This window comes from Podarcis pityusensis (assembly GCF_964106645.2).
Source record: "Podarcis pityusensis genome assembly, chromosome: Z".
In the NCBI taxonomy this organism is placed as follows: domain Eukaryota; kingdom Metazoa; phylum Chordata; class Lepidosauria; order Squamata; family Lacertidae; genus Podarcis; species Podarcis pityusensis.
This window is the reverse complement of record NC_138044.1, coordinates 45,937,284-45,962,834: the sequence shown is the minus strand read 5'-3', so window position 1 is coordinate 45,962,834 and position 25,551 is coordinate 45,937,284. Positions and strand designations below refer to the sequence as shown.

The following is a 25,551-nucleotide window of genomic DNA, read 5'->3' as shown; positions in this document are numbered from 1 at the left end:
CCCAAATGTTTTGATAAGTTTGTTTTAGAGTTGATATATATTGCCATTTCCCCCCCAGTAGTGTTGGGGGGAGTTACTTTGGGCAAAAGGAAGGTGGAATTCCCCCCCCCCGCCTCTCTCCTTCCCTCCTACTGAAACAGAAACAATAGCATAGACTTTTATACAAGGCTTCGGCCCTGTATACCTGAAGGAGCGTCTCCACCCCCATTGTTCAGCCCGGACATTGAGGTCCAGCATAGAGGGCCTTCTAGCGGTTCCTTCACTATGAGAAGTGAGGTTACAGGGAATGAGGCAGAGGGACTTCTCAGTAGTGGCACCTGCCCTGTGGAATGCCCTCCCGTCAGATGTCAAGGCAATAAACAACTATGAGATTTTTAGAAGACATCTGAAGGCAGCCTTCTATTGGGAAATTTTTTGATGTCTGATGTTTTACTGTACTTGTGTTGGAAGGCACCCAGTCAGATGGGTGACATATAAATAATAAATTATTAGTCTTGGTATTAGTATTAGTATTTTAGTATTAGTATTAGTATTAGTAAACTGCTAATAATTACTTTCTGATTTTCATACATTTATAACCAGCTCAGTGTCAGCTTCAGGGATGTTGTTGTTTTTTTGATGGGGGGTGGTTGAGGGCTTTGGACAAGATACCCTCAGTGGGCCCCCTGCCATTGTTGCCAGCTGCTGTTGCTCCTCTGCCTTATGATTGCCCCTGCCTGTTAGCTCCTGTTAGACAGAGCCAATGGGCAAGAGAGTAATAACAGCCCCTACTCCTCCTCTTCATACCCCATGATGCTACTTCAGTTATTCCAATAAGCAAGGTGGAGTATGGGAAGATGGACGAGGAGGGTACAGGTCTAATAGACTCTTATCTTGGGCTCGCTGCTAGAGGGTAGACCTTGGCAGGTGCCAAACCAGCCCTCTTATTCAGCAGCAGATTGCCTAAACATGGAAAGATTGTTGGATACTGGACAAAGAACGAAGATGGAGATCTTGGCACCAGCACAGGAAATATATCTTGTGAACAAACAGGGCTAAATTTAGAACTTGCCGGCAAACACAAAAGTCAAGTCACTAGTGCCTTTCAAAAGCCAGTAATGGACTCTGAAGCTATCTATAAAAAAACCCCCAACACTTGGAAGGTTTAGCCGAAGCTCTTGCCAGCTATCAGGAAGCCTGCACTTTTGGCTGAGTGTGCACCAGTTTCTTATCCAGAAATAACATTCTAGTCAAGGATTTGCAAGGGAAAATATGGGCATGTCTCCATCTTCGTGTGCTTTGCCTGGAAACAAACTGACCTTAAACAATGACAAGTGATAAAGGGGGAGAATATTTTTATTTTATTTTGGCCTGGCACACATCTATCTTTAAACACTTGACATCCCAAAGTGGTCTTTTAAAAAGGCACCTTTAAAAGTTGTTCTAGGTGGGAAGCATCCCTCTGACGGACAAATGGTGAAAGGGAGAGTGCAGAATTTCAAAAATGCCCTTCAGTCTTTTTCTTCTTCATGAAAATGAAACAAGACAGCCACGAAGCAGTCATGAAATTATTCCTGGCTGCATTTGGTTGCATGAGATATCAGGCCTGTGATTATGGTTGCTTTCCCTACCGAAGGAGTAGCAGGAAGAAATCTCACAATAGGGATGCAAGAAGAACCCTGCTGGATTGAACCAAAAGTCCATTTGGGCCACATTTAAAACATGCATGTAATGATAACCACTGTAAAAGGTCCGGCTTCTTCCAAAGAATCTTGAGAGTTGTAGTCTGTTAAGGGTGTTGAGAGTCATTAATATACAGTATACTTATTCCCCTCACAGAGCTGCAATTTCCAAAGTGGTTTAACCATTAATTCTTCTTCACAGGGAACTCTGGGAATTGTAGCTCTGTGAGGTTAATGATTCATAGCACCTTTAGCAAGCTACACTTCCCAGGATTCTTTGGGGGAAGCCATAACTGATTAAAGTAGGAGTCACCAAGCTTTTTAGGGATAGTGGACATGTTCAGAATTCTGAGAAAGTGCCATGGATGTGTCACAAAATGGCTGCCATGGAGCATTAAACAAAATGGCTGCCACATTGAAAAGAAGAAGAGAGGTACACAAAATGGTGCACATTTGATGTCTGTGTTTAACCTGTTCTGTCAGAGGCACTGTGCCTTTGAATACCAGCTGCTGGAAACTGCAGGAGGGGAGAGCCCTGTTGCAATCTTGCAGGGCCCTGGTCTCATGAGGCAGAGCGTTCCACCAGGCCCCGGAGCCAGAGTTGAAAAGGCCCTGGCTCTGGTTGAAGCCAATCTAACTTCCTTAGGGCCCGGGACCTCTAGGGTGTTGCTATTTATGGACCTTGAAGCTCTCCGTAGGGCATACCGGGAGAGGCGGTCCTGTAGGTACGAGGGTCCTAGGCCGTGAAGGGCTTTAAAGGTCAAAAGCAGCACCTTAAATCTGACCCTGTACTCCACCGGGAGCCAGAGCAGGTTGAAAAGCACTGGGTGAATATGCTCCCATGGCAGAGACCCCGTGAGGAGCCTCGCTGCAGCATTCTGCACCCGCTGGAGTTTCTGGGACGGCTTCAAGGGCAGCCCCGCATAGAGCGAATTACAGTAATCAAGCCTGGAGATGACCATCGCATGGATCACTGTGGCCAGGTCGAGACGGGAAAGGTAAGGGACCAACTGCTTGATGCAGCAAAGGTGGAAAAATGTCGCCTTGGCTGTTGCTGTAACTTGCGCCTCCATGGAAAGGGAGGCGTCAAGGATTACACCCAAACTCTTAACGGAAGGCAATGGCACTAATTGGGCCCCCGCAAGAGAAGGGAGTTGGTCCCTCATCCCCATGCCATCCCGACCCAGCCATAGGACCTCTGTCTTTGAAGGATTTAGTTTCAATCGGCTCCCACGAAACCATCTAGCCACAGCTTCCAAGCATCTGGTCAGTGTGTTCGGGGCCGAGTCGGTGTGGCCATCCATCAGCAGATAGAGCTGAGTGTCATCAGCATACTGGTGACAGCCCAGCCCAAAGCTCCGGATAATCTGGGCAAGGGGGCGCATAAAGATGTTAAAAAGCATCGGGGAGAGAATTGTGCCCTGCGGCACTCCACACACCAAGGAATGGCGCGACGACATTTCCCTCCCTAGTGCCACCCTCTGTCCCCGACCAGAGATAAAAGAGCACAGCCAGTTACAGGCTATGCCTTGTATCCCCACATCTGCGAGGCGGTGGTCCAGAAGATCATGATCGATCATGTCAAAGGCCGCTGACAAATCTAAAAGGATCAGCAGTCCTGACCCACCTCGATCCAGTTGTCTACGGAGATCATCTGTTAGGGCAACCAGAGCCGTCTCCGTCCCAAAACCAGGACGGAAACTGGACTGAAATGGATCTAAAGCCGATGTTTCCTCCAGAAACCTACCAAGCTGTTCAGCAACCACTCTCTCAATTACCTTACCCAGATATGGAAGATTTGAAACTGGCCGGTAATTGGATAGGTCTAAGGGATCTAATGAAGTTTTCTTTAAGAGTGGACACACTACTGCTTCCTTCAGTTCCCCTGGGAATGTCCCCGTGTCAAGGGACAAATTGATAATTTCACTTCCGGGTTAGCGCGATCGACTAATGGCGGATTCCCTCCGAGCTCCGGAGGGAATCGGCTCTGCTGGAGACGGGTCTTACCGCGACGGCGACGCGGAGACCCTCAGAAACCGCAGGCGCGGAAGCCTGCGGACTTGGTGACTCGGTGGGCACCTTAAGCGCCCCCTCCGACCCACGATGAGCCTTTTTAAAGGCTTCGGAGAGGGTACGGAGAGTGGCGTGGTGCTGGGAGTAGACCGCTACTTCAGTGCAGCGAAGCCGTGTGCCATGGTCGGAGAGCGCTGACTTTTTTCCCTAAATTTGGACCTGAAAAGAAACAACCCGTGAGTAGAACGGAAGTTGGACTTTAAAATGTTTACCTTTGAATTCGGTACGACCGGGGGATGTGTTAAAGGGAAGTCCGCACCCCCCCCCTACAAACGATCTAAAGCAAGAACAGGAGAACTAAGGTGGAGAGTCTACCCTTCTCGGCGCAAGCTAAAGGATATTAATTTCCACGATTTGATAAAAGAAGTTTTGAGCTGGAGTGTGAGAGCGGAACGTTATAAGTTTTTTTTTTTATGTGCAACCCCCCCTCCCGGACCCGGGAGCGTCCTGTGTCTGAGTCTGTTGAAGAGCAATAAGGAGTTTGACAGCTGTCAAAGCTGTCAAACGGGCAGTTTAAAGTTAAAAAGTTGGTTACTTAAGATCTCTCTGGACTAAATGTGTTATAATTGAATTAAAGTTGTTGGAAACAAAGAAACAAACAACGAGGTAAAGGACTGTTGGAAAAAGACTACTAAGTAACCAGAATCCCTCTAGGGGGAATTCTGAGACATTACAATGGCTGCAGATGGAAAATTACTAGCTGAGATAGAAAGAATGTTTTTCCTCGTGGGAATTTTACAGGAGCAGAGTCTGGCTATGAACAAACAACTCACGACCTTGACTTCTGGAACAAGTAGCTCTGCTGAATGCACTAAGGATTTGAATGAGAAAAAATCTGCAGCTGAATTAGAAGAGATATCTCAAGAATTGGAGGAGAGCAAGCAAGGAATGGAGAAAGCACAGATGGAAAGTACCAACCAGAAGCCTACACCAGTGGACTATAAGGAAGAAGACCCTTGGATTACATGGATTACAAATCTGCGAAAGATGCGAAAGATGAAGGAGGAGGCCCCTGGAGTATTTGAAATACAGGAACTTAAAAGAAAGAAGAAATATGATGGGGGCCTCCACTCTGAATATGAAGGATTGGTGGAACTTTTGCAGCAGCTGTTACCAAGTATTCTTGTGGGAAGAAAACCTGGTTTGATTGGGACAGAACTCCTTCGAGACTTGACGACCAACACAAAGGACTACCAACAAAACCGGCGGAGAGGGACTGAAAGAGACTTGAAGGCCTCGGACGTGAGGAATCCAGGCTAAGAACTGTTATTCTGGACACGTATCAGGGAAGGGACGGAAACCGGGGTTGGGAGGGAGGGGAAAATAGAATTTTAAAAACGTTTATGATTTTGGGGTTTAGCTAATATGATCCATATTTAATATAAAATGGGAAATCGATGGAAGGGAACGTGGGTCCACCTTAGGAAAGAATTTAATTTTTTTTTTATAAGAGATGTAATATTAATATGGTAAGGAGGAGAAATAACAACTTGCTGATTTAATTATGGGAATTGGGATGTAGGAAGGGGGGGTGGGGGGAAGTCAAGGAACAAGGTTAAGAAAGTAAGGTTTTGAAATTATACATGTTTTTGTCTGTGTCTTTTTTGTGTGTGGGATGTCTTTATAAAATGTGAAAATCCAATAAAAATTTTATAAAAAAAACAACAAATTGATAATTTCAACCAGGGGGGTCCGCGCAACATCTGGACACTCCCTAATCAGCCAAGATGGGCATGGATCAAGGAGGCAGGTGGTGGGCCTACCAACTTGGAGGAATCTATCCACATCAGCAGAGAGTATCTGATCGAAATGGTCCAACACTGGACCTGAAGTCAGTCGAGGGGCCTCCAGTTCAGTAACTGTATCTAAATTGGCAAGGAGGTCACGGTGGAGCAACAGGACTTTCTCCGCAAAAAAGCTCGCAAATGCATCACAGCTGTGGGTCGAATTTGTGCTTAAATTTGGCTATCCTCCTATGGACGTTATTGACCTAATCATTCTAAAAAGTTGTGCCGGGTGAGAGCTAGCGGATGCGATGGAAGCTGCAAAGTAAGATTTCTTAGCAGCTTTCAAAGCCATCTCATAGGCTATCATAAGCGTCCTTTAAGATGTTCTTGAGGCTCCGTCACGAGTCCATCGCCATACTCGCTCTAGCCGTCTGAGATCCCGCTTCATTTTCCGGAGCTCCTCAGTAAACCAAGGGGCCTGGTTTTGACGGGGTTGCAGAGGGCGCTTAGGCGCGATCTTATCAATGGCTGCCAAGAGCCGGTTATTCCAGTCCTCAACAAGGTCATCTAATGAGTCACCAGGAGGAGCAGGGTCCCGCAAGGCTTGTCGGAATCTATCAGGGTCCATCTGTTTTCGCGGACGAGCCCAAATAGGTTCACCACCCGAGCAGGGAAGGAGCGGGAAGTCAATCTTGGCTTTCAGCGCGTAGTGATCAGACCATGGCACTTCCACAGGGGGAAGCATGATCACATCTATGCCAGCCCCAAAGATCAGATCCAGCGTGTGGCCTGCTTGATGAGTGGGGCCCAAAACAAACTGGGAGAGCCCTAGTGTTGCCATGGAAGTCAGTAGGTCCAGAGCCTGTGAGGAGGGAGCGGCATCGGCATGGACGTTGAAGTCTCCCAAAACCAGTAGGTTTGGGAACTCCAGGGCCCAGCCCGCCACCACCTCCAGCAAGTCTGACAGGGTAGCTGCCGGTGTGCTGGGTGGTCGGTACACCAGCCAGACAGCCAAGCTTTCCTTGGTGCCCCACACGAGACTAACACATTCAATGCCGGAGATCACCGGTGATGGCAGAGCTCTGAAAGAGCAATCCTCCCGGATTAACAACGCTACTCCTCCCCCCCAACCCACAGTCCGCGATTGATGGAGGACAGAGAAACCTGGGGGTGTTATCTCATGTAGGGAGACTACTTCGCCTTCCTGTACCCAGGTCTCCATCACGCAAGCCAGGTCAATCCCCTGCGAGACAAAAAAGTAACGCATGGTGGCGGTTTTGTTGCCTATGGACCTGGCATTGCACAGGACCAATGATGGAGGTGGGTAATCCATGCTCTCCCTACCCTCATCCCTTGGGATGGGGCATAGATTGGAAGGGGTTCGAGGATCACTGCATCTCGAAACCCTTCGCCGATAGAGATATTTAGCCCCACCACCATTCCTCCCTAGCCCTTCAATAGTGGAAATCCCAGACCCCATACTAGCCTCCCCAATAGAGGGGTAACATCCCCTCAATAACAAGTCATCCTTGGGCCAGGACTCCTGGGTCAAAATGGTATGGGGAAGAGGTGGAGGTTTGATGGGGTAAGTATCCCTAGAAGATAAAACCCAACCAACCACACCCCAAGTGGGGAGGACAGTCCCATGGTGTTTCATTAACTGTCAATCCCCCTCTCCCTCCTGGGTTGGTTGGAGGATTGTTGGTTCTATCTGTGGCTGTGGGAGTATTAATGAGATATGTGCTATTAAATGTGGATCACTGGCCAACAAAGAGCCAGCTTGGGAAGATCTGTCCATCCTGTCTCGCCAGGAGTACAGTAGAGAAGGTTGATCATTCTGATAGGTTTTTGGAACATTAGGCAAAGGTCCAGATGTAGATTTGGTGCTGGATATCTCCAGATTAAAATAACTGCATGACAGAAAATGATATTTTAAATACTTAAAATAAGATGTGTGGAAATGAGGACAATGTATGCTCTTGGCATTCAGACCACAATGAGAAGGAACTTGGTAGTTTGGCTTGAAATCTCGGTGCATTCACCATTCCAGAAATGATTTAGCTACCTTGGTCTGTGCTTATAATTAATCAAAGAACATCAGACCTGGCCTTTCATATTGTGGAACAATCATGGCACCCACCCCTTTCCTGGCAGTATATATATATTTGGAAAGAGCAAAAGTACAGCGCAGGTCACGTATCCTGCAAATATAAATCATTTCTCAGTTGAAAAGAATTCAGCTATTTGCTGACTGAGGTGTCCTCTTCCTTGGTGTTCTGAGCTAACACTCGTCCAGCACACACTGCAGGAACTAGCCAGTGAAAAGAGTTTCAGAATATGCGAAGAGCCCTGCTGGATCAGACTGGACAGGAGTCTAGCATCCTGTCCTCACAGGGGCCAACCAGATATATCTATGGGAACCTGAGCACAACAGTCCTTTCCCTACTTGTCCTCTGCAGTTGATATTCACAGTCAGGCTGCCTCTGGTCCTGGGGGTAGTATATAGCCGTCATGACAAACAGCTATTGATAGCCTTGTTGTTTCTCGGTGTGTTGCTTTTTTACCTGTGACTATGGATAGAATAATCTGTTGATTTCAGTTTCTCTCCATTCCCCCCCCCAAAAAAATTGTGTTTGTTTTTTAAAAGTAAAAAATAAAGTGCACCCCATCTGTGGAATGATGAAGACATACTATTTGGGATGGGATGGCTAAACCAGGGGTGATGTGGCCCTTCAGTCGGTGTTGGATACCAACTCCAATCAGCCCAAGATAGTATGATCAATGTTCAGAGATTATTGGAGATCAAGTCCAGCAACTTCCAAAGGATCACAACTTCGACCTACAACAATACAAGGCTGATGTTCAGGGTGAAGGAATCAAAGAATGGGCATCCCTATTTATTGATTAATCTGACATTCTCTGGCATTCTCTTTGTTGACCTAAATCTTTCTGTTTGATGGGGGTGCAGAGAACTAGCTTTTAATAAGAAAGTATTCCATGGTGTATGTGGGGGGGGGAGGGGGAACACAACGCAACATTTTTCACACATTTTCTCCTCTGAGTTATCTCTCTGCATGCTGGCGGGCTCACACTAACGTTTCACACTTTAGAAGAAATGTGTGTACAACTAAACTGTTTCTATCAAAGACTGATAAAAAGAAAACACCTTTTGACTGGGAGGATGATTTCAGCCGGAGAAGGGGGGGGGGAAGTATGTTAGATTATGAGTGTCTCAAGACAGAGAAGAAAGCAGGATACAAGCAAATGTATTCTTGAAATAGGCTGTGGGGCGGGGGGGGGGTGAACCTCCGGGTTGATGGGTCTAATTAGGAGCCCTCCAATGGAGCTGAGTGTTGGAAGATTCTAGGGCTATATTCAACCCCCACAATCCATCCTATGGTTATGATCTGGTGGGCCGGAGAGGCAATCAGGCTGGAGGAGAGAAGGATCTGGACCACCAACTGAATCCAGTTCCCCTTCTCCAGTCTAAGACTGGTAAGAGGCTGCACGCAGAGGTGATCCTAGGTCTGCAGTGTGAAACTTCCAGCTGGGAGAGCAAATGTGACCTATGGCCACAGTTCCTTCCACTGGGCACATCCTCCTTGAGTCCTTTGGGGGGCTGGAATGTGTCCATGAACTGTGACAGTGCCTCTTGCTTGCCTGGAATGAGGATGAGATACATGCACATGTGAAAACTGCCTTTTGCGTGGCTGGACTGCAACCTATGGTGCAAAGGTAAGAGTTAAATCCATAGCCCTGCCCACTTTTGCAATGGCCCCAGCCCACCACTAGCATGTGGCTCTTGGAAAGTTGCCCATGAAGAAATGGGCAAAAAAAAGTCATGTAGGCCAATGGAAGATGTTCTAAGCTTGTTTTCTCCTGCTCCAGAGGGTAGGACCCAAACCAATGGCTTCAAGTTAGAAGAAAGGAGATTCTGACTAAACAACAGGAAGCTGTTTGACAGTGGAACCTGGGAAGGTGGTGGAATCTCTTCCTTCCTTGGAGGTTTTTAGACAGAGATCTTATGGCCATCTGTCATGGAGGCTTTAGCTGAGATTCCTGCATTGCAGAGGGTCCCTTCCAACTCTACAATTCTATGGTTTTTTGATTCTCTCCTCCTTGCTGCTATGTACCATTTGAATATCTCTCCCCTTCACTGTAGTAGTGTTAGTGATGCCATGATCTTGGGCTGGGTTCAGTCAGAATTGCTCATCTGTTGCTTCTGGCATTGCTTGGCCATTTGTATCCACCAATTTGTGTTCGAAGTGCAGAACACCAGCATGTGGCACTGGGTTACTCAAAGCTGAGAGCTTATTTTCTTCTTCCTCCACTTTGTAAGTTGGAATTGTTCTCCATTCAGCGAGGTTGATTTTTTCTTCTCTTCCCATTCCTAGAAACTCTGTGCCTCACATCCAAAGATGGGAGTGCCCTATGTGCGGCTTTTTCGGATGCACACAGCACCCATGGGAGGCATATAATGCATGCATGTGCTATATAGCATCCACACAGCACAGTCCAAAGGCATAGATTGGAGTATCCTTGCTGAAGCTAAGATGTTCTTGATCTCATCAGTGCGTGGATGGGAGTCCAGTGAGAACCCCTATGTACACTGCCCTGGGGTCCGTCGCAGAAGGTTTGTGGGACGGAGACGCAACAATAATCGGGCTGTATCCAATGTTCTCTGTCTGCTAGTTGAAGGGCTCTTGTGCTAGTAGATGTGTGAGTTGTAATGTTATGCAACAGAGGAATCCAATGCATCAATTGTGGTATTGGAAACTCATTGTGCCACAGATTCTGCAATAATTCTTCCAGCTATTGGCCTTCATCCCTGATCCATACCAGGATAAATCCAACCCTAGGATGGCTGCATTTTAGTGTCATTGTTGATGTATGTGTTTGTATCAGGGGTGAAATACATCTGCTACCCAAGGTCTTGTTGCTCTGTATAAATAGGTCTGAACCAAGCTCCAGTTTTCCTTCACTATATGGATATGTCAGTCTTAATTTAGTTGTGTGAGGTGGGGGGGGGGGGAGAGGAAAAAGAAAGCTAGCACTCAGGGCTATCCTACTGGCCATGCATGAGTCTACAGATGAGTTCGTGGATGAGGAACTTTTGACCCCAAGACCTCTCCATCTGGCCTTCCGAACTCTCTCTCGGCAACACACCCTTTCCAGCTACATGACCGTTCTGCAGGCCACATCCCTCATCAGTACTAGGACATATTCACAATTCCCAGAATGGTTTAACCATCAGTCCCTCTTCCCTGGGAACTCTGAGAATTGTGGCTGAGGGGAATAGGGGTCCTCCTAACAACTCATAGCACCCCTAAACAAATTGCAGTCGCTGGATTCTTTGGGGAAAGCCATGATTCTTTAATGTGGTTGCGATAGTGCTTTGAAAGTCTGGTGTAAAGGTTGCCCTACTTTGCACACATCCACACCACCTGAGAACTCTGATAATGCCTCTTGCTCGCCTGGATAGAGGACAGAGGTGTGTGTGTGTGTGTGTGTGTGTGTGTGTGTGTGGAAAGCAGCCAAGTGCACAAAGGAAACACTTACATTTGTTGCTCTGCCCACTTTTGCCTTTGACCTTGACCACCCTGGAATGTGGCCCTTGTGGTGAAAAGTATTCACCACCCCAGACTTAGTTGGTTACTTACAGCCCTCCCAGTCATGTGCCCTTCAGCATTATCATGGTGAAATGGAAGATGCTCACTTTTAGAGAAAGACCATTCCTGGAAAATAACATCTACTTATAATGCAGTTAAGGATTAGCAATACATCTGCATAATCAAGCTACACTTTACAGAGATATTGAAGTGGGCAACGCTGTTTAATTTTTCATCACCTAATGGATTCAGCTTCATCAGCAGGTGGATTCTGACGCAGCAGGAGTGCAACTGCGAGAATCACTCAGGTCACTTGGCCTGGTGGGTTGGGACAAGCTCAGTGGCAGAAATCAGGAGTGAGGACCCTTTATGCACTCTGAGCGCCACATTCCCACCTAGGCACCCTTCCATGGATTACATGCCAGTAGTGGGTGGGGTCAGAGACAAAAGTGAGTGTTGAATGCAGATTTTACCTTTGCACAGTAGGGTATTTTCTGCACATACTCACCTCTCTCTATTCTCCATCCAGGTGAACCAGAGGCAATGTGGGAGTTCAAGGACAGCCAAAAATATTTGGGGTGCAAAGTAGTACCCATGGGGGGAGTGTTCTGAGGAAAGGGGATGGGGCCTAGGGAAAATTCAAAGGGCCAGATAGAGGACTTGAGGGCCACATTTGGTCCCAATGTCTAAGATTCCCCACTCCTGGTGTGGCACATCTGCTTTGTGTGAATGAAGTCCCAGGTTGAGTCCCCAGCATCTCCAGGTAGGCTTGGGTGTGACCCCTGTCTGCATTTCATAGAGAGCCACTGCCAGTCATGGTAGACCTATGATTCCCTCCCTCCCCCCCTACCCAGTGAACCACTTGAAAGTTGCTGAGGACCACTTAATGGTTTTTTAAAAAATAATAATGTTGTAACAATTGTAATGTGCTGTGTTGGATGCTGCATGATTTTGAGTTGAATCAAGATTTAATTAATTCTCGCCTCCCATTAACTTCACTGCTAATCCTCTCCACTCCTTTCAAGTGCCTCCTCTGCTTGTCACTTCCCGTACATCCCACTCTCTTTCTAGGCAGGCTGCTGGGTACTAAGAATAATAGAGCAGCCACTGTGCCTGCTATTTAGTTACTGTTCCTTACAGACGTGATGTAGATCATGTGAATGAAGCTTGTGAACAGTTTAGGAACCCCTGTTATAGACAACACTGAGCTACACAGACCAATGGCAGCTTGCTATGCTATGCTCTGCTATGGATAGATAAAGGACCCCTGGACAGTTAAGTCCAGTCAAAGACGACTATGGGGTTGTTGTGCTCATCTTGCTTTCAGGCCAAGGGAGCCAACAATTTCCCACAGACAGTTTTCTTGGTCATGTGGCCAGCATGACTAAACCACTTCTGGCACAACGGGACACCGTGACAGAAGTCAGAGTGCATGGAAACACCATTTACCTTCCTGTCACTGTGGTACCTATTTATCTACTTGCACTGGCATGCTTTCGAACTGTTGGGTTGGCAGGAGCTGAGACATAGCAACAGGAGCTCACCCCGTCACGGGGATTCGAACCACCAACCTTCTGATCAGCAAGCCCAAGAGGCTCAGTGGTTTAAAGCACAGTGCCCCCCATGTCCCTAATGATATTGATATATACCCCCGAGGATGTGGACAGGCTGCTTGGACGCGTGAAACCAACCACCTGTCTCCTTGATCCTTGCCCATCCTGGCTAATAAAAGCAAGCCGGGAAGGGCTGGGCGATGGGCTCTGCGGGGTGGTGAATGCTTCCCTCTGTGAGGGAACATTCCCAGATCCGCTGAAAGAGGCGGTCATTAAACCGCTTCTTAAAAAACCATCTTTAGACCCAGCCAGTATGGCCAACTATCGCCCAGTCTCAAATCTTCCATTCTTGGGCTAGGTGATTGAGTGCGTGGTTGCTGAACAACTCCAGGCACGCCTGGAGGATGCGGACCATTTGGATCCCTTCCAATCGGGATTCAGGCCTCACCATGGGACTGAAACTGCCTTGGTCGCGCTGGTTGATGATCTCCGGCGAGCTAGGGACAAAGGTGAGAGTTGTTTCCTGGTTCTGCTGGATCTCTCAGCGGCCTTTGATACAATCGACCATAACATCCTTCTGGACCGTCTACAGGGGCTGGGAGCTGGGGGCACTGTTATACAGTGGTTTCGCTCCTTCCTCCTGGGCCGTGTTCAGAAAGTGGTGGTGGGGGATGAGTGTTCAGACCCCTGGGCCCTCACTTGTGGGGTGCCTCAGGGTTCCGTCCTCTCCCCCATGCTTTTTAACATCTATATGAAGCCGCTGGGAGAGATCATCAGGGGATTTGGACTGGGTGTCCATCAATATGCAGATGATACCCAGCTCTACCTCTCTTTCAAATCAGAACCAGTGAAGGCGGTGAAGGTCCTGTGTGAGTGCCTGGAGGCAGTTGGAGATGGATGGCGGCTAATGGATTGAAGTTGAATCCTGACAAGACAAAAGTATTGTTTTTGGGGGACAGGGGGCGGGCTGGTGTGGAGGACTCCCTGGTCCTGAATAGGGTAACTGTGCCCCTGAAGGACCAGGTGTGCAGCCTGGGAGTCATTTTGGACTCACAGCTGTCCATGGAGGCGCAGGTCAATTCTGTATCCAGGGCAGCTGTCTACCAACTCCACCTGGTACGCAGGCTGAGACCCTACCTGCCCGCGGACTGTCTCGCCAGAGTGGTGCATGCTCTAGTTATCTCCCGCTTGGACTACTGCAATGCGCTCTACTTGGGGCTACCTTTGAAGGTGACTCGGAAACTACAACTAATCCAGAATGCGGCAGCTAGACTGGTGACTGGGGGCGGCTGCCGAGACCACATAACACCGGTCTTGAAAGACCTACATTGGCTCCCAGTACGTTTCCGAGCACAATTCAAAGTGCTGGTGTTGACCTTTAAAGCCCTAAACGGCCTCGGCCCAGTATACCTGAAGGAGCGTCTCCACCCCCATCGTTCTGCCCGGACGCTGAGGTCCAGCGCCGAGGGCCTTCTGGCGGTTCCCCCATTGCGAGAAGCAAAGCTACAGGGAACCAGGCAGAGGGCCTTCTTGGTAGTGGTGCCCACCCTGTGGAATGCCCTCCCATCAGATGTCAAAGCGATAAATAACTACCTGACATTTAGAAGACATCTTAAAGCAGCCCTGTTCAGGGAAGTTTTTAATCTGTGATATTTTAGTGTATTTTTGGTTTCTATGGAAGCCGCCCAGAGTGGCTGGGGAAACCCAGCCAGATGGGCGGGGTACAAATAAAAAAATATTATTATTATTATTATTATTATTATTATTATTATTATTATATCTAGTGTGAATAGTTTTATGTCAATAGCTTTCACACTTTTTGTATCCGGCTCTGAAATCATCTGATGAAAGGTGAATAAATATCTTTTTTTTTAAAAAATGCATAAAATTGTTATTGTTTAAGGGGGAATAAACCCTCCTGATTAAAACACAGAAAGTACGTGATAGCTATCCCAAGCCAAGTTTCAAATAGGGCAGGTGATTTACCTGAAGTCCATCAACCACATTTGATGTCATTCTGTTCTAAGCTTGCTTATCGGAAACCTTGTCATGAGTAGTTAATCAGTCTCTTCAAGCATGACTCATGACTTTTCTTGTCATTGTGTATACACCAGCTTCCAAGCCTTTTTTTTTTAAAACTCCCATGCTCTTCATTAGCAATCAGCATGGCCCTGGAAAATGTATTCCTTGTAGAGACAATGCCATGGAAGTAGGAGCCTTGCAGCAAATGATTTGCAATGACAGGGTTCCTGTAGTCTCAACTGAAAAAACATGACTTTAGCTGTACCATGTAATGGGCCTTTAGCTTAGCGCCTCCTCTTCCTCTGTGTCTTCCAGGGACATGACAAATCAGTCACAGGGAAAATAGGTTCTTCATCATCACCATCACCATCAGAATTTCTGTTTTTTTCTCCTTCCCTTTATGGTGACATTTAAATTATTCAGTTTAAGAACATGCAAACAGCCTAGCTGCTGGATCAGCCCAAAGGCCCATCTAGACCACAGTAGCAAACTGTATTTCTAAGGGAAGCCTGCAAGCGTGACCTGTGTGCAACAGCACTCTCCCTCTTGTGGTTTCCAGCAGCAGGTATTCAGAAGCCTCTGACTGTGGAGGTCCAACATAGCCATTGTGGCCAACTGTCATTGAAAGCTTCGTCCTGCCTACAATGCTGTTCATAATGGATAAAGGCTTGTTGGTTATGAATTGTTCTTAGCTTTTCAATGCCATTTCACATGACTTGTAGGGGAGGAAAGGAGCTCCTTGGATGTCATTGGACTCCAACTCCCACCAGGAAGCATGTCAGTGGCAGAGACTATGAAAGTGTGTAGTTCAGCAACATGTTGAAGGCTGTAAGCTTCCAACCTTCGCAGGAGGTGGAGGACAGCATCCTCTTATCAACAAATGTAGTAAGCCAATGGAGTGGGAGGGAGAAACTGGCTGCAGCTAATAGGCACACTCCAAAACTTGTGGAGGGCATTAGGTTGGCAAAGGTTGAGGTTTAAGTTCTTAACAACAGCAATAACAGCAACCATTTAATCTCAGATAATAGCTTCAGATGTTGTCCCAGGTAGGCTACTGACCAGTGACTACATCTTTTTGTGGGGAGCGGTGTAATCCTTCCATTCTTCTGAACTGGAAATTCTTTGGTGCAACTTGCAAAATTGGGCATTTGGGAAACTTCTTTACCACTTCTTTTGTCGGCAAGTATAAGGAGCTATTTGGCATTCATGGATTTGTAATCTGCTTTTCATAAATTTATGCACTTGTGGGATGGAGCGGAAGAAGAAGAGTTTGGATTTGATACCCCGCTTTATCGCTACCCGAAGGAGTCTCAAAGCGGCTAACATTCTCCTTTCCCTTCCTCCCCCACAACACACACTCTGTGAGGTGAGTGAGGCTGAGAGACTTCAGAGAAGTGTGACTGGCCCAAGGTCACCCAGCAGCTGCATGTGGAGGAGCGGGGACGCGAACCCGGTTCACCAGATTACGAGTCCACCACTCTTAACCACTACACCACACTGGCTCTCCAGTGTGATAACTGGGGGTTATGTAACTTACTTGTTTATGTACCTTTGCGAATTGGTGGACCTGGAGGTGTATGTGCTGCAAAGGAGGGAAGTGAATTGTTTGCTGCTAATATCTGACAGCTGAAGTGAATTAAGCCTATCTGGGGGGAGAAGGATGGGTGCTGGAATGCTTCATTCCAGGACATCCCAGACAAGAATTAGGGAGGTCATATACAGAGGCTTAATTTTTAACAAACAGCACATGGGGGAGAAACAAAACTTTCAATTTTTATTCCTTTCAGTTCCTCATATTTCTTTCTTTAAGTTCACTTCACATCTATTTGTAGTGGTGGTGGGGCTTCTTCTAAGTCTTCATGAGAATTCATCAGCATTTTAGTGTGATCCACCTCCCCACCCCCAATATACACATTTTATAGTTAAGTTTGCCTAAAATAATGCACTTTTGTACAGATTATTCTATTGCTAGTCAAAGGCAAATGAACATTAAGTAGCAAAGAAGACCCCACTGGATCAGGCCAGTGGCCCACCTAGTCCAGCATCCTGTTCTCACAATGGCCAATATTTTGCTTCTGCAAAGTATTCAAGCCGCACCTGAGCACTCTCCACTCCCATGGTTTCCAGCAAATGGGGTTCAGAAGCATTGTTGCCTCAAACTGTGGAGGCAGAGCATAGCCATCATGTTGAGTAGCCATTAGTAGGCTTGATCCCCCACCAATTTGCCCAGTTCTCTTTAAAAGCCATCCAAGTTGGTAGCCTTCACTGCCTCCAGTGGGAATTAGTTCCATGATGTAACTCTGCACTGTGTGAAGAAGTACTCCCTTTTAGCTATCCTGCTCAGAGCAGACACATTGAAGTGAATGGGCATGGCTAACTTAGATCACCCACCCACACAATGCACTGGCTCTTCTCTGCCTAGCACCCTTAACATTCTCTAGCCCGGTGTTTCCCAGCCTTGGGTCTCCAGCTGTTTTCAGACTTAGTTTGGGAAACACTGCTCTAACCCATCATACTTCTGTGTTTCTCATTGAGGGCTGCCATCCTTCATTACCAGCCTCTCTCATGCACTGACTTGGCCATGCTCCTCTACTTTCCTGTTTAAAAAGGTTATGTGTGCCCTGAGGGAGGCAGACTGTTGCAGAGAGAGGGAAGGAGGGGAAGGGGTGGGTGGGGAATCGCATCAAAACCAGAGGTATGGGCAATGCGCCAAACTATCTATGACGGCAACTAACCAATGAGTGGTGGTGGGGTGTGTTTGTGTGTGTATGTTTAAGGGAGAAACACGCACACAACCTCATTATAGCCTCGCTGCTCTGAATGTACTAACACAAATTAGGTTTTTGCAGAAACAGGCTTCTCTTTATGTAACCCTGTTTTGGAAAGATAGCAGCAGCTTATGTTTAAACTATTTAGGAGAACAAATAGCTGCAGCATGCCTCTCAGATGGCCTTCCTGCCGCGAGAACCAGATTCCCTGCTTGAGTGGAGTGATACATATGTTCTGTGCTTTTGCCTGGCTGTAATGGAGAATGTGCAAAAGCCTCTGGGGAATCTCAGGCAACCATATGGACCGTTCCACAACTTCTTCTGTGGGGGCTTCTGAGGTAACCAAGGTTGGTTGCAGTGGAGTTAGATGGCTAAGATATTGGCCAAGACCCACCTTAGGAGACAGAGCATAGCTCGGGGGTAAAGCATCTTCCTTGAATGCAAAAGGTCTCAGGTCCAGTCCTTGGCATCTTCAGATAGGGCTGGGAAAGACCTATGTCTGAAATCCTAAAGAGTCACTGCCAGTCATGCAAAGTAGTTGTTGAGCAGTTCTGTCTTCTCTATGTCATCCAACAGCATTTCTCTATCTTCTCCACACAAGGGCCCTACTACTTTCTTGTTCTTCCTCTTGCTTCAAACATAGCCAAATAAGCCAAAGGTTAGGACAGGCTGATATAAACTTAGGGTTGTTTCCAACTAAGTTCTACTCAGAGTAGACCCTCTGAAATTAATGGACTTAAGTAAGCCATTTCTATTAATTTCCATGGACCAGCTCAGAGTAGAACTAATAGAACAGAGTAGAACAGGGGGTTGGACTCGATGGCCCTTGTGGTCTCTTCCAACTCTATGATTCTATGATTCTAATGTTGGACACAAACTTTAGATTAAGTTGATATGAACATAAGCACATAAGAATAACTCTGCTGGACCAGGACAATGACCCATCTAGCCTTGCACCTTGTTATCACAGTGGACAACCAGGTGCCCCAATGGGAAAACCTCAAACAGCACCTGAGCACAATAACACTATCCTCTGCCTTTGACCATTGAGGTAGAACAGGCTTCCTCAACCTCAGCCCTCCAGATGTTTTGAGACTACAATTCCCATCATCCCTGACCACTGGTCCTGTTAGCTAGGGATCATGGGAGTTGTAGGCCAAAAACATCTGGAGGGCCGAGATTGAGGAAGCCTGAGGTAGAACATAGCCATTGTGGCTAGGAGTCATGCACAGCCTTCTCTTCCATGAATTTGTCCAACCCTCTTTTAAAGACAACCAAGTTGCTGGCCATCATTGCCTCCTGAAGAAGCAAATTCTGTAGTTGAACTATGCCTTGTGTGAAGAAGTGCCTTGGTCTACATCATTACATGTAGCCTAGATCCTTCTAGTATGCTGTCCCTGTACAAGCAAAAACTTAAAGATGACTCATATACTTTTGAATCCTATGAGTTGAACTGAATTATGGCATGAATTATGAAGAGAAATGCTGGAAGAGGCACCCAACTAACATATTCCCAGATTGTTAGAGAAGAATTAAAATGTGGCAAGTAATCATGAGTACATATCTTCACACTAAACAGCATTCTTTTTTTTAAAGTGCAATATTCATGCAGTTGGCATAAGTCAGCACTCTTGTTTCCATCTGTATAGGAACTGACACCCTCTCAACATTTATGGATTAGATAACATCACATTGCCATTTCTTATCTCGTGCCTGGATGCCTCTTTGTGAATGGAAACATATATCCTCAGAAGGAGAAAAAGACATTTGTCTTTTGCTATTAGGTATGTGCATTAGAATGAGGCAGACCGCCTGGTCTCTTTGGTTCTACAACGTTTTCTGGAAGAATGGCTTAATGATTAAAATATGTCACTGAAATGGAGCAATGGAACTACCATGCTGAATGAAATGCTTCCAGGATGAGGGGTGGGGGTGGTGGAATAAGCTTTTTATGAAGAAGAGAAACTTGTTGGAATATTGGGGGGGAGGAGCGGCATTTGCATCTGGTAGCTGCCCATCTCAAGCTCAATTCTACAAATATCCCAAGGAAAAGAGATTAATATTGTCATGTGCTAATTACATTTGTTAAGAAACAAGCAGGCCACTTGGTGATGCCTCTTCACCAATCTGACCCATCACATGGAGGGAAGGGAGCAAATACATCCCAGGACAAAAGCCAATGCACATAGAAATTCAATCTGTGTAAGAAGGGGGTGGAATTTTCTCATAATCCCAATGTTGAGTTTATCCAAATGGATTCCTCACTCCACTCCTTAATCTCAACAAAATGCACGGTTCTACCCCCATCCCAGTTCCATTAAACATAGTGAGAGTGCTCGCACATAATATGCTTGATTATATGCATTATTAAATGCAGTGTACACATTTTTATTCCAGGTTTTCCAATGCAACAAGCACTTAAACAGATGCATAAAGCAGTGTATATAACTGTATTAAAATATGCATGTATTAATATAAATATTATGCTGAAGAAATATAGCACAGTGTGGGACTTCACCTTTATACATATTACATGAATAATATTCATAATTTTTGCGTATAATGAGTCAGGCTTTCTTTTCTTTTAAAGAATGACAATACATGAGCAGTTGAGAGATTAGCAAGCACTCAATTAAACAAGGCAGTCTGATGTGAGCAAAACCTAGTAAGGTTGGAACCCCCAAATTCTGTGATTAAACCTCTGATGGAGGCTTTGTTTTTGTTTTTCAACCAGGAGATTGACTACATGATTTTGACCTACACATCTTGCATTTTTCACACCTGAACCAAAAATCAAACATTTTGTCCCAGTGAATGGCATTATCAGGATGGCAGACAGGGATGACAGACATTTGTTCTCCACCCTGCATAATGGTAGGATCAGCAAAAGGGTATTGTCTGATATGACCCCATGTATATCAAGACCCTAGTGCCTTCTATAAATAGATGCTTCATACTTGTAGCAATAATATACAAATATTGCTACAAACACAAGTTATAACCAGGAGCGATAACACCAAACTGAATGTTCATTAACCAAGTAGTGTTAAGAATTCAACTTAAAACAGTCAACAACTCTGTTATTTCTAAAACAATGCATGTTTCTCTCTGACATCAGTAGCATCACTTTTTCTTTTGGGAAAAAAAGCAAGCAACACAATGGTTAGTAAAGGATAATGTTCTAGAACTTCTAAGCTTCTCCTTGCAAGAAACTATGCATGAATACAAATGAAACAAAAAAAAAATCCAAATGTTGTCTGAAATTGCCAACTCTTGCCAGCCACAACTCACTGACATTTGAAGCTTCTGGCCAGTTTGTTTGCAGAGCAATTGTTGTTTTTTGAACATCTAAATCTAAAACCAAAGGCCATTGCTTTGACATGAAAGATAATACAATTCAGAGATTCAGGAACTGTTCCACTTTTATTACACATATAGCTGCATGAATTAAATCTCTCAGAAGTTGCCCATCTCACATGTCCATGCCACTGAAAGCATTAAACTGAGCTACAATCCACCCAAAAGAAAAGAAAGATTTCACTGTTGTTCCTTTTCCATAGCTATAGATGTTGTTCCTGTAATATTTAGTAAAGCAAAGATCTACATTTGTGGGTAACAGCAACAATCCTAGACAAACATAGGTGCAGGCAAAAGAAAAACACATGTGCCTCTGAGACTTCTTGAAAGTGTTTATTGCAACCTATCTTCTGACAAAACAGGCAATCATATTTTCCATTTAAAACTGCAAAAACTATCATGTTACATATGCAATCTTCATGGGCCTATTTGGCTATGAGATAGTTGTATGGCCATAGAATGGGATAATGCAATGAGGCCCGTTAGAAATATGTAAGCTCCTTAAATCAGACACCTGTCTGTTTTGTTCATGTTAACTTTAAAGCACCACTATGTTTATTTTGGGGACACACATGCATACTGGAAACCTACAGAACTGGATAATGGAAAGAGGAGTACCACTAGCAGTATGAAAGCTCATTGAGGGCAGAGATATACTCCATTTTGCTGATGTAACTGTGAAGCATCACATACACTGATGTGCCCCATGTGTACACATTGTGACTGTAGAAACCAGACAGTTGTGACACAGCAATTGTGTTGCACAAACCCTCATTTTATCACACCTGTATCAGTCAGAGTAGGATCCAATCCTATATATTTATAACCTCTGAAATGCACTCTTTCTTTGTTATAAAGACATCTGCTATTGGACCATATATAGAAGCTCATGTAAAACGTGCAAAGTCTTACCAGATAGGAATTGAGGCAGTAGTGGAAAACATATAAAAACAGCATTACAGAAAATCAAGAATTAGGTTGTCTGGAGAGGGTGGATGTTTAAGCTCATATATACCCCAAACTGACAGGCTTTCTTATTAATAGTTTCTGGGGAACAAGCAAGCAAGTGGTCACCCATACCTGATTACCATCTCTGGAAAATAAAAAGGAAACATTCCACTCAGACATTAGCTCTACTGCATGCACAGAACTTCTCCAAAATGCAACCGGGCGTGCAGTACATTCAACTTATCCTGCTTTGCCAAACTACAGCTTTTATAAGCCTTTTTTTTTTTGGACAGCAATGCGCAAAAGCTTTATGAAGTGTAAAAGTGTCAGAGAATCCAGCTTTAAGTGCGATCTAATATTTATTCCCAGCTGAATGCAACTTTGAAATACTAAGGTGGAGGAGAACTTCTCAGGTGAAGAGAGAGAAGAGGGAGCTGTTAAGATGCTGTTTTAGAAAAAGCAAGCAAGTTTTGGCAGCCAAAAGGCAAGTGTAATGATGAAAATGGACAGAAATAAAAGTTTTGATCAGTAATTTTTAAAGCATTGTCAACTATTATATATATATATATATATTTATATATATACATATACTTATATATATATATACATATATACATACATACACACATACACCCACACACCCACAAAAGGTTTTCCTATATCAGTGAATTATATTTTATACAGTGGCCCATGACTCGTATCAGACATTAACAAGCAAGCAAAGTAGCAGAGGGTGATACATGAACCCCAGGCAAATTGCTGCATCCAGTTGCATTATATTAAACACAGGCCAAAGAACACACAAGACACAATCCGTAGGACAGGCACGCTCTCTCCGAAAAAAACAAAAACAAAGGAAAGGAAAATAAAAAATTTAAAAACCGGGAAAAAGAAAACGAACATGGATCTCGTGGTGCACAAACCTTCAGGTTCTGTGTTCTCTTTGAGGTGCACTTGCTTCAGAGGACAGCAGAAGATTTCGTGACATTTAGCACGAAAGGGGGATTCTTTTTTCTTTAATTCCGTAGATTGGATGGAATCTTGCCGTAACATAATATATTCCTGTGTGCCGGGGGGAGCGTCATCCATAACTGTGGTCACCACATAACAAAATGAACTTAAGTTAGAACGAAAGGGAAAAAATAAAATTAAAACAAAGAAAAAAAATCTAGAGAAGCAAATCAACTCTATAATGATACAGGGAGGGGCAGAGAAGGACATGGGAGCAGGGAGAGGAGGGGAGGGGAAAACATTGGTAGAGAGAAAAAGAAAAGAATGACGAGAATTAACGTACTCTGGCTTATGATGGCAGAGGAAGAGGAGACAAGAGGATAGGAGTCATTTACTTCTATATTTCCATGCTTACACCAGTCTTTCTAGCATTGTCTAGGAAGGGATACTGTGTTAAGAAAGGTAGCTTACATATCTTAAAAATGTATTCGGGAAAAGACTGAATACAAGGTATCTATACCACATATAACCTCTCTTTTTTGCTACCATTTTAGTGGAATACATGGCTATATTTTGCATGCAGATTACATACAGTAACAGCTAAGATATCATGCAGGTTTTAATGGCCAGAGCTACTCATTTTATATTCAGAACAGCAATGAGCAATTTGCACAGATACCCAGCATTACTCACATCATATTGCTATTAGACTCTATAGGCCAAGGTACTTTTTTTCAGAAGACGGATCATCATTCACTGGCATTCAAATTTACAGTTCGTTCCAGAAGGCGCAAAGAGAGGGAGCATGTTGGGGTGGGGTGGGGTGGGGTGGGGGGATCTCATGGTTTACCCCATCCCCTAATAATTCAAACACTGCATTCTACATTCCAGAAAATACTTCTGTGTCAGCTCATATGCTGAGGAACCCCTGGAAGCCTGCCATGAAACCAAATCATGTTTCAGAGAATATTGTCAGGGACATTCCAAACTACGGGTTAGGCCTTTGGGGTATCAAGATTCCTGCTTGCACTGCATCCTGTGTTATTGGCAGGGCAGTTAGGCAAATGTTAGCTATTTCCAGATCAATCTGATATGTTTGTGGAGATGTCACATGATGGTGTTGCATCAAAGAAAGGGCTATCCCACACTTCCCCTTGCGTGTTCCTTTCACTTTCCTTATTGCAAAAATTCCCCAGTCATGGAACCACCACCAAGGCCTCACCTGCTGATTGTAGTCCAAGACAGTTGATACCAGGGAAGGCACTCAGGTCCCAAGCCCGTTGGGGCTTTACACGCTGGTTCTACCACTTTGAATTGGGCCCATTAGCTCACTGGCAGCTAGTGTTGTAATTTCAGCACTGGTAACACATGGTCCTATATCTATAGAATTGCTAGTTGTAAGAACATAGTAGAAGCTTGCTGTAGTTTAACTACATGAAGAAGCACTTTCTTTCATCTGTCCTACTCATAGCAGACATAATGAAACAAATGGGCATAACTAGCTTTCTCCAAACGAATCTGCTCTGCAGGAGGCATTATAAAATGCAAACACTTGGGGCCCACCAGGGGAGTAATTTTTTCAAAACCTTAACCTCATGCATATCCATTGGCAGCTGATTTCTAAACTTCAGGATTTCAAAAAATAAAAATCAGCAGGTTTCATGATCTAGACAAGTGCCCCTTGAAATCCAGTTCCATAGCCTGTGAGATGTTTGAGTGTTGTGAAGTCCACAGCCTTGAGTGAAATTTGCAAATGAAGTTGTTTTAAAAATGTGTTTCCCATTTTTAAGTCTAGAAGAAGAAGAAGAAGAGTTTGGATTTGATATCCCGCCTTTCACTCCCTTTCAGGAGTCTCAAAGCGGCTAACATTCTCCTTTCCCTTCCTCCCCCACAACAAACACTCTGTGAGGTGAGTGGGGCTGAGAGACTTCAGAGAAGTGTGACTGGCCCAAGGTCACCCAGCAGCTGCATGTGGAGGAGCGGAGATGCGAACCCGGTTTCCCAGATTACAAGACTACCGCTCTTAACCACTACACCACGCTGGCTCTCTGCTTAGGTCCCCCAAGCAGTTCACACAAGAATAACAGAAATAGATACTAAAAGCAAGGGTGCCCATAGAACCACCCCCCAAAAAACACACCCAAGGTCACCATCCCAGTAAGTACTGTTTGTGGAATAAGTGCTGAACATCTAAGCACCTCAGACTGTGCTGCAAAACAGCAGGTTGTGACAAGGAGAAAATACTTGAACAGTTTGCTCTCATGGCTTGCTGTTCCAAAGGCCTTGCAGAAAAGAAATGGGATGAACAGAGCTGAACATGCAGGCTTTCATCAGGAAGAGGGATGAGGAGAAAATCAGCTCAGTTTGAATTTTAATGCAAACCTACCTAATTTGCACTTCCCAGAATAACACATGAAATTAATGCTTCTTTCAAATTTTTCAACTCAGTAATTCAGCCGAAAGTGTATAACAGGGACAAAACATGGATAAGAATGTGTATGTTAAGTGAAAATAGCATACAAATTCCTTTACATATGGGAAAATCACTTACAAAAGTGAGAGAGTTATATTAGGAGAAATTGCATACGTTTCTATTAGGAGAAATGTACCGATGGCTTAATCCGAGGAATTAAAAATAATAATAACCAACTAATGCAGAATTGTGGCAAACTGAGTTAAGATGAGGCAGGAGATGAATAACAGACAGGAAACAAATCCACACATTTGCTCATTCTTAATATGGAAGGAATTTAATCACAGACCCTCCAAGTGTCCCTATTTTCAAGGGACATCCCTGATTTAGAGAAGCCATCCCCGGTTTCTTATTTGATCCTGGAATGTCCCGCTTTTCCTTAGGATGTCCCTATTTTCATTGGAGAAAT

General features: G+C 45.0%; 1 protein-coding gene across 6 annotated transcripts in view; it reads right to left on the bottom strand.

The window, feature by feature from the left end:
• FGF13 (fibroblast growth factor 13) overlaps positions 1-25,551 on the bottom strand; it is a 232,320-nt gene that overhangs the window by 91,126 nt on the left and 115,643 nt on the right. For 3 of the 6 annotated variants that reach the window (XM_080990112.1, XM_080990117.1, XM_080990113.1), the window contains exon 3: positions 22,642-22,905. The exons of 1 other annotated variant lie outside the window; for it this stretch is intronic. In XM_080990112.1, the coding sequence (XP_080846238.1) occupies positions 22,642-22,905 (264 nt within the window). The remainder of the gene's footprint in view (positions 1-22,641; positions 22,906-25,551) is intronic. 2 more of the 6 variants (XM_080990114.1, XM_080990116.1) reach the window with 1 other exon arrangement.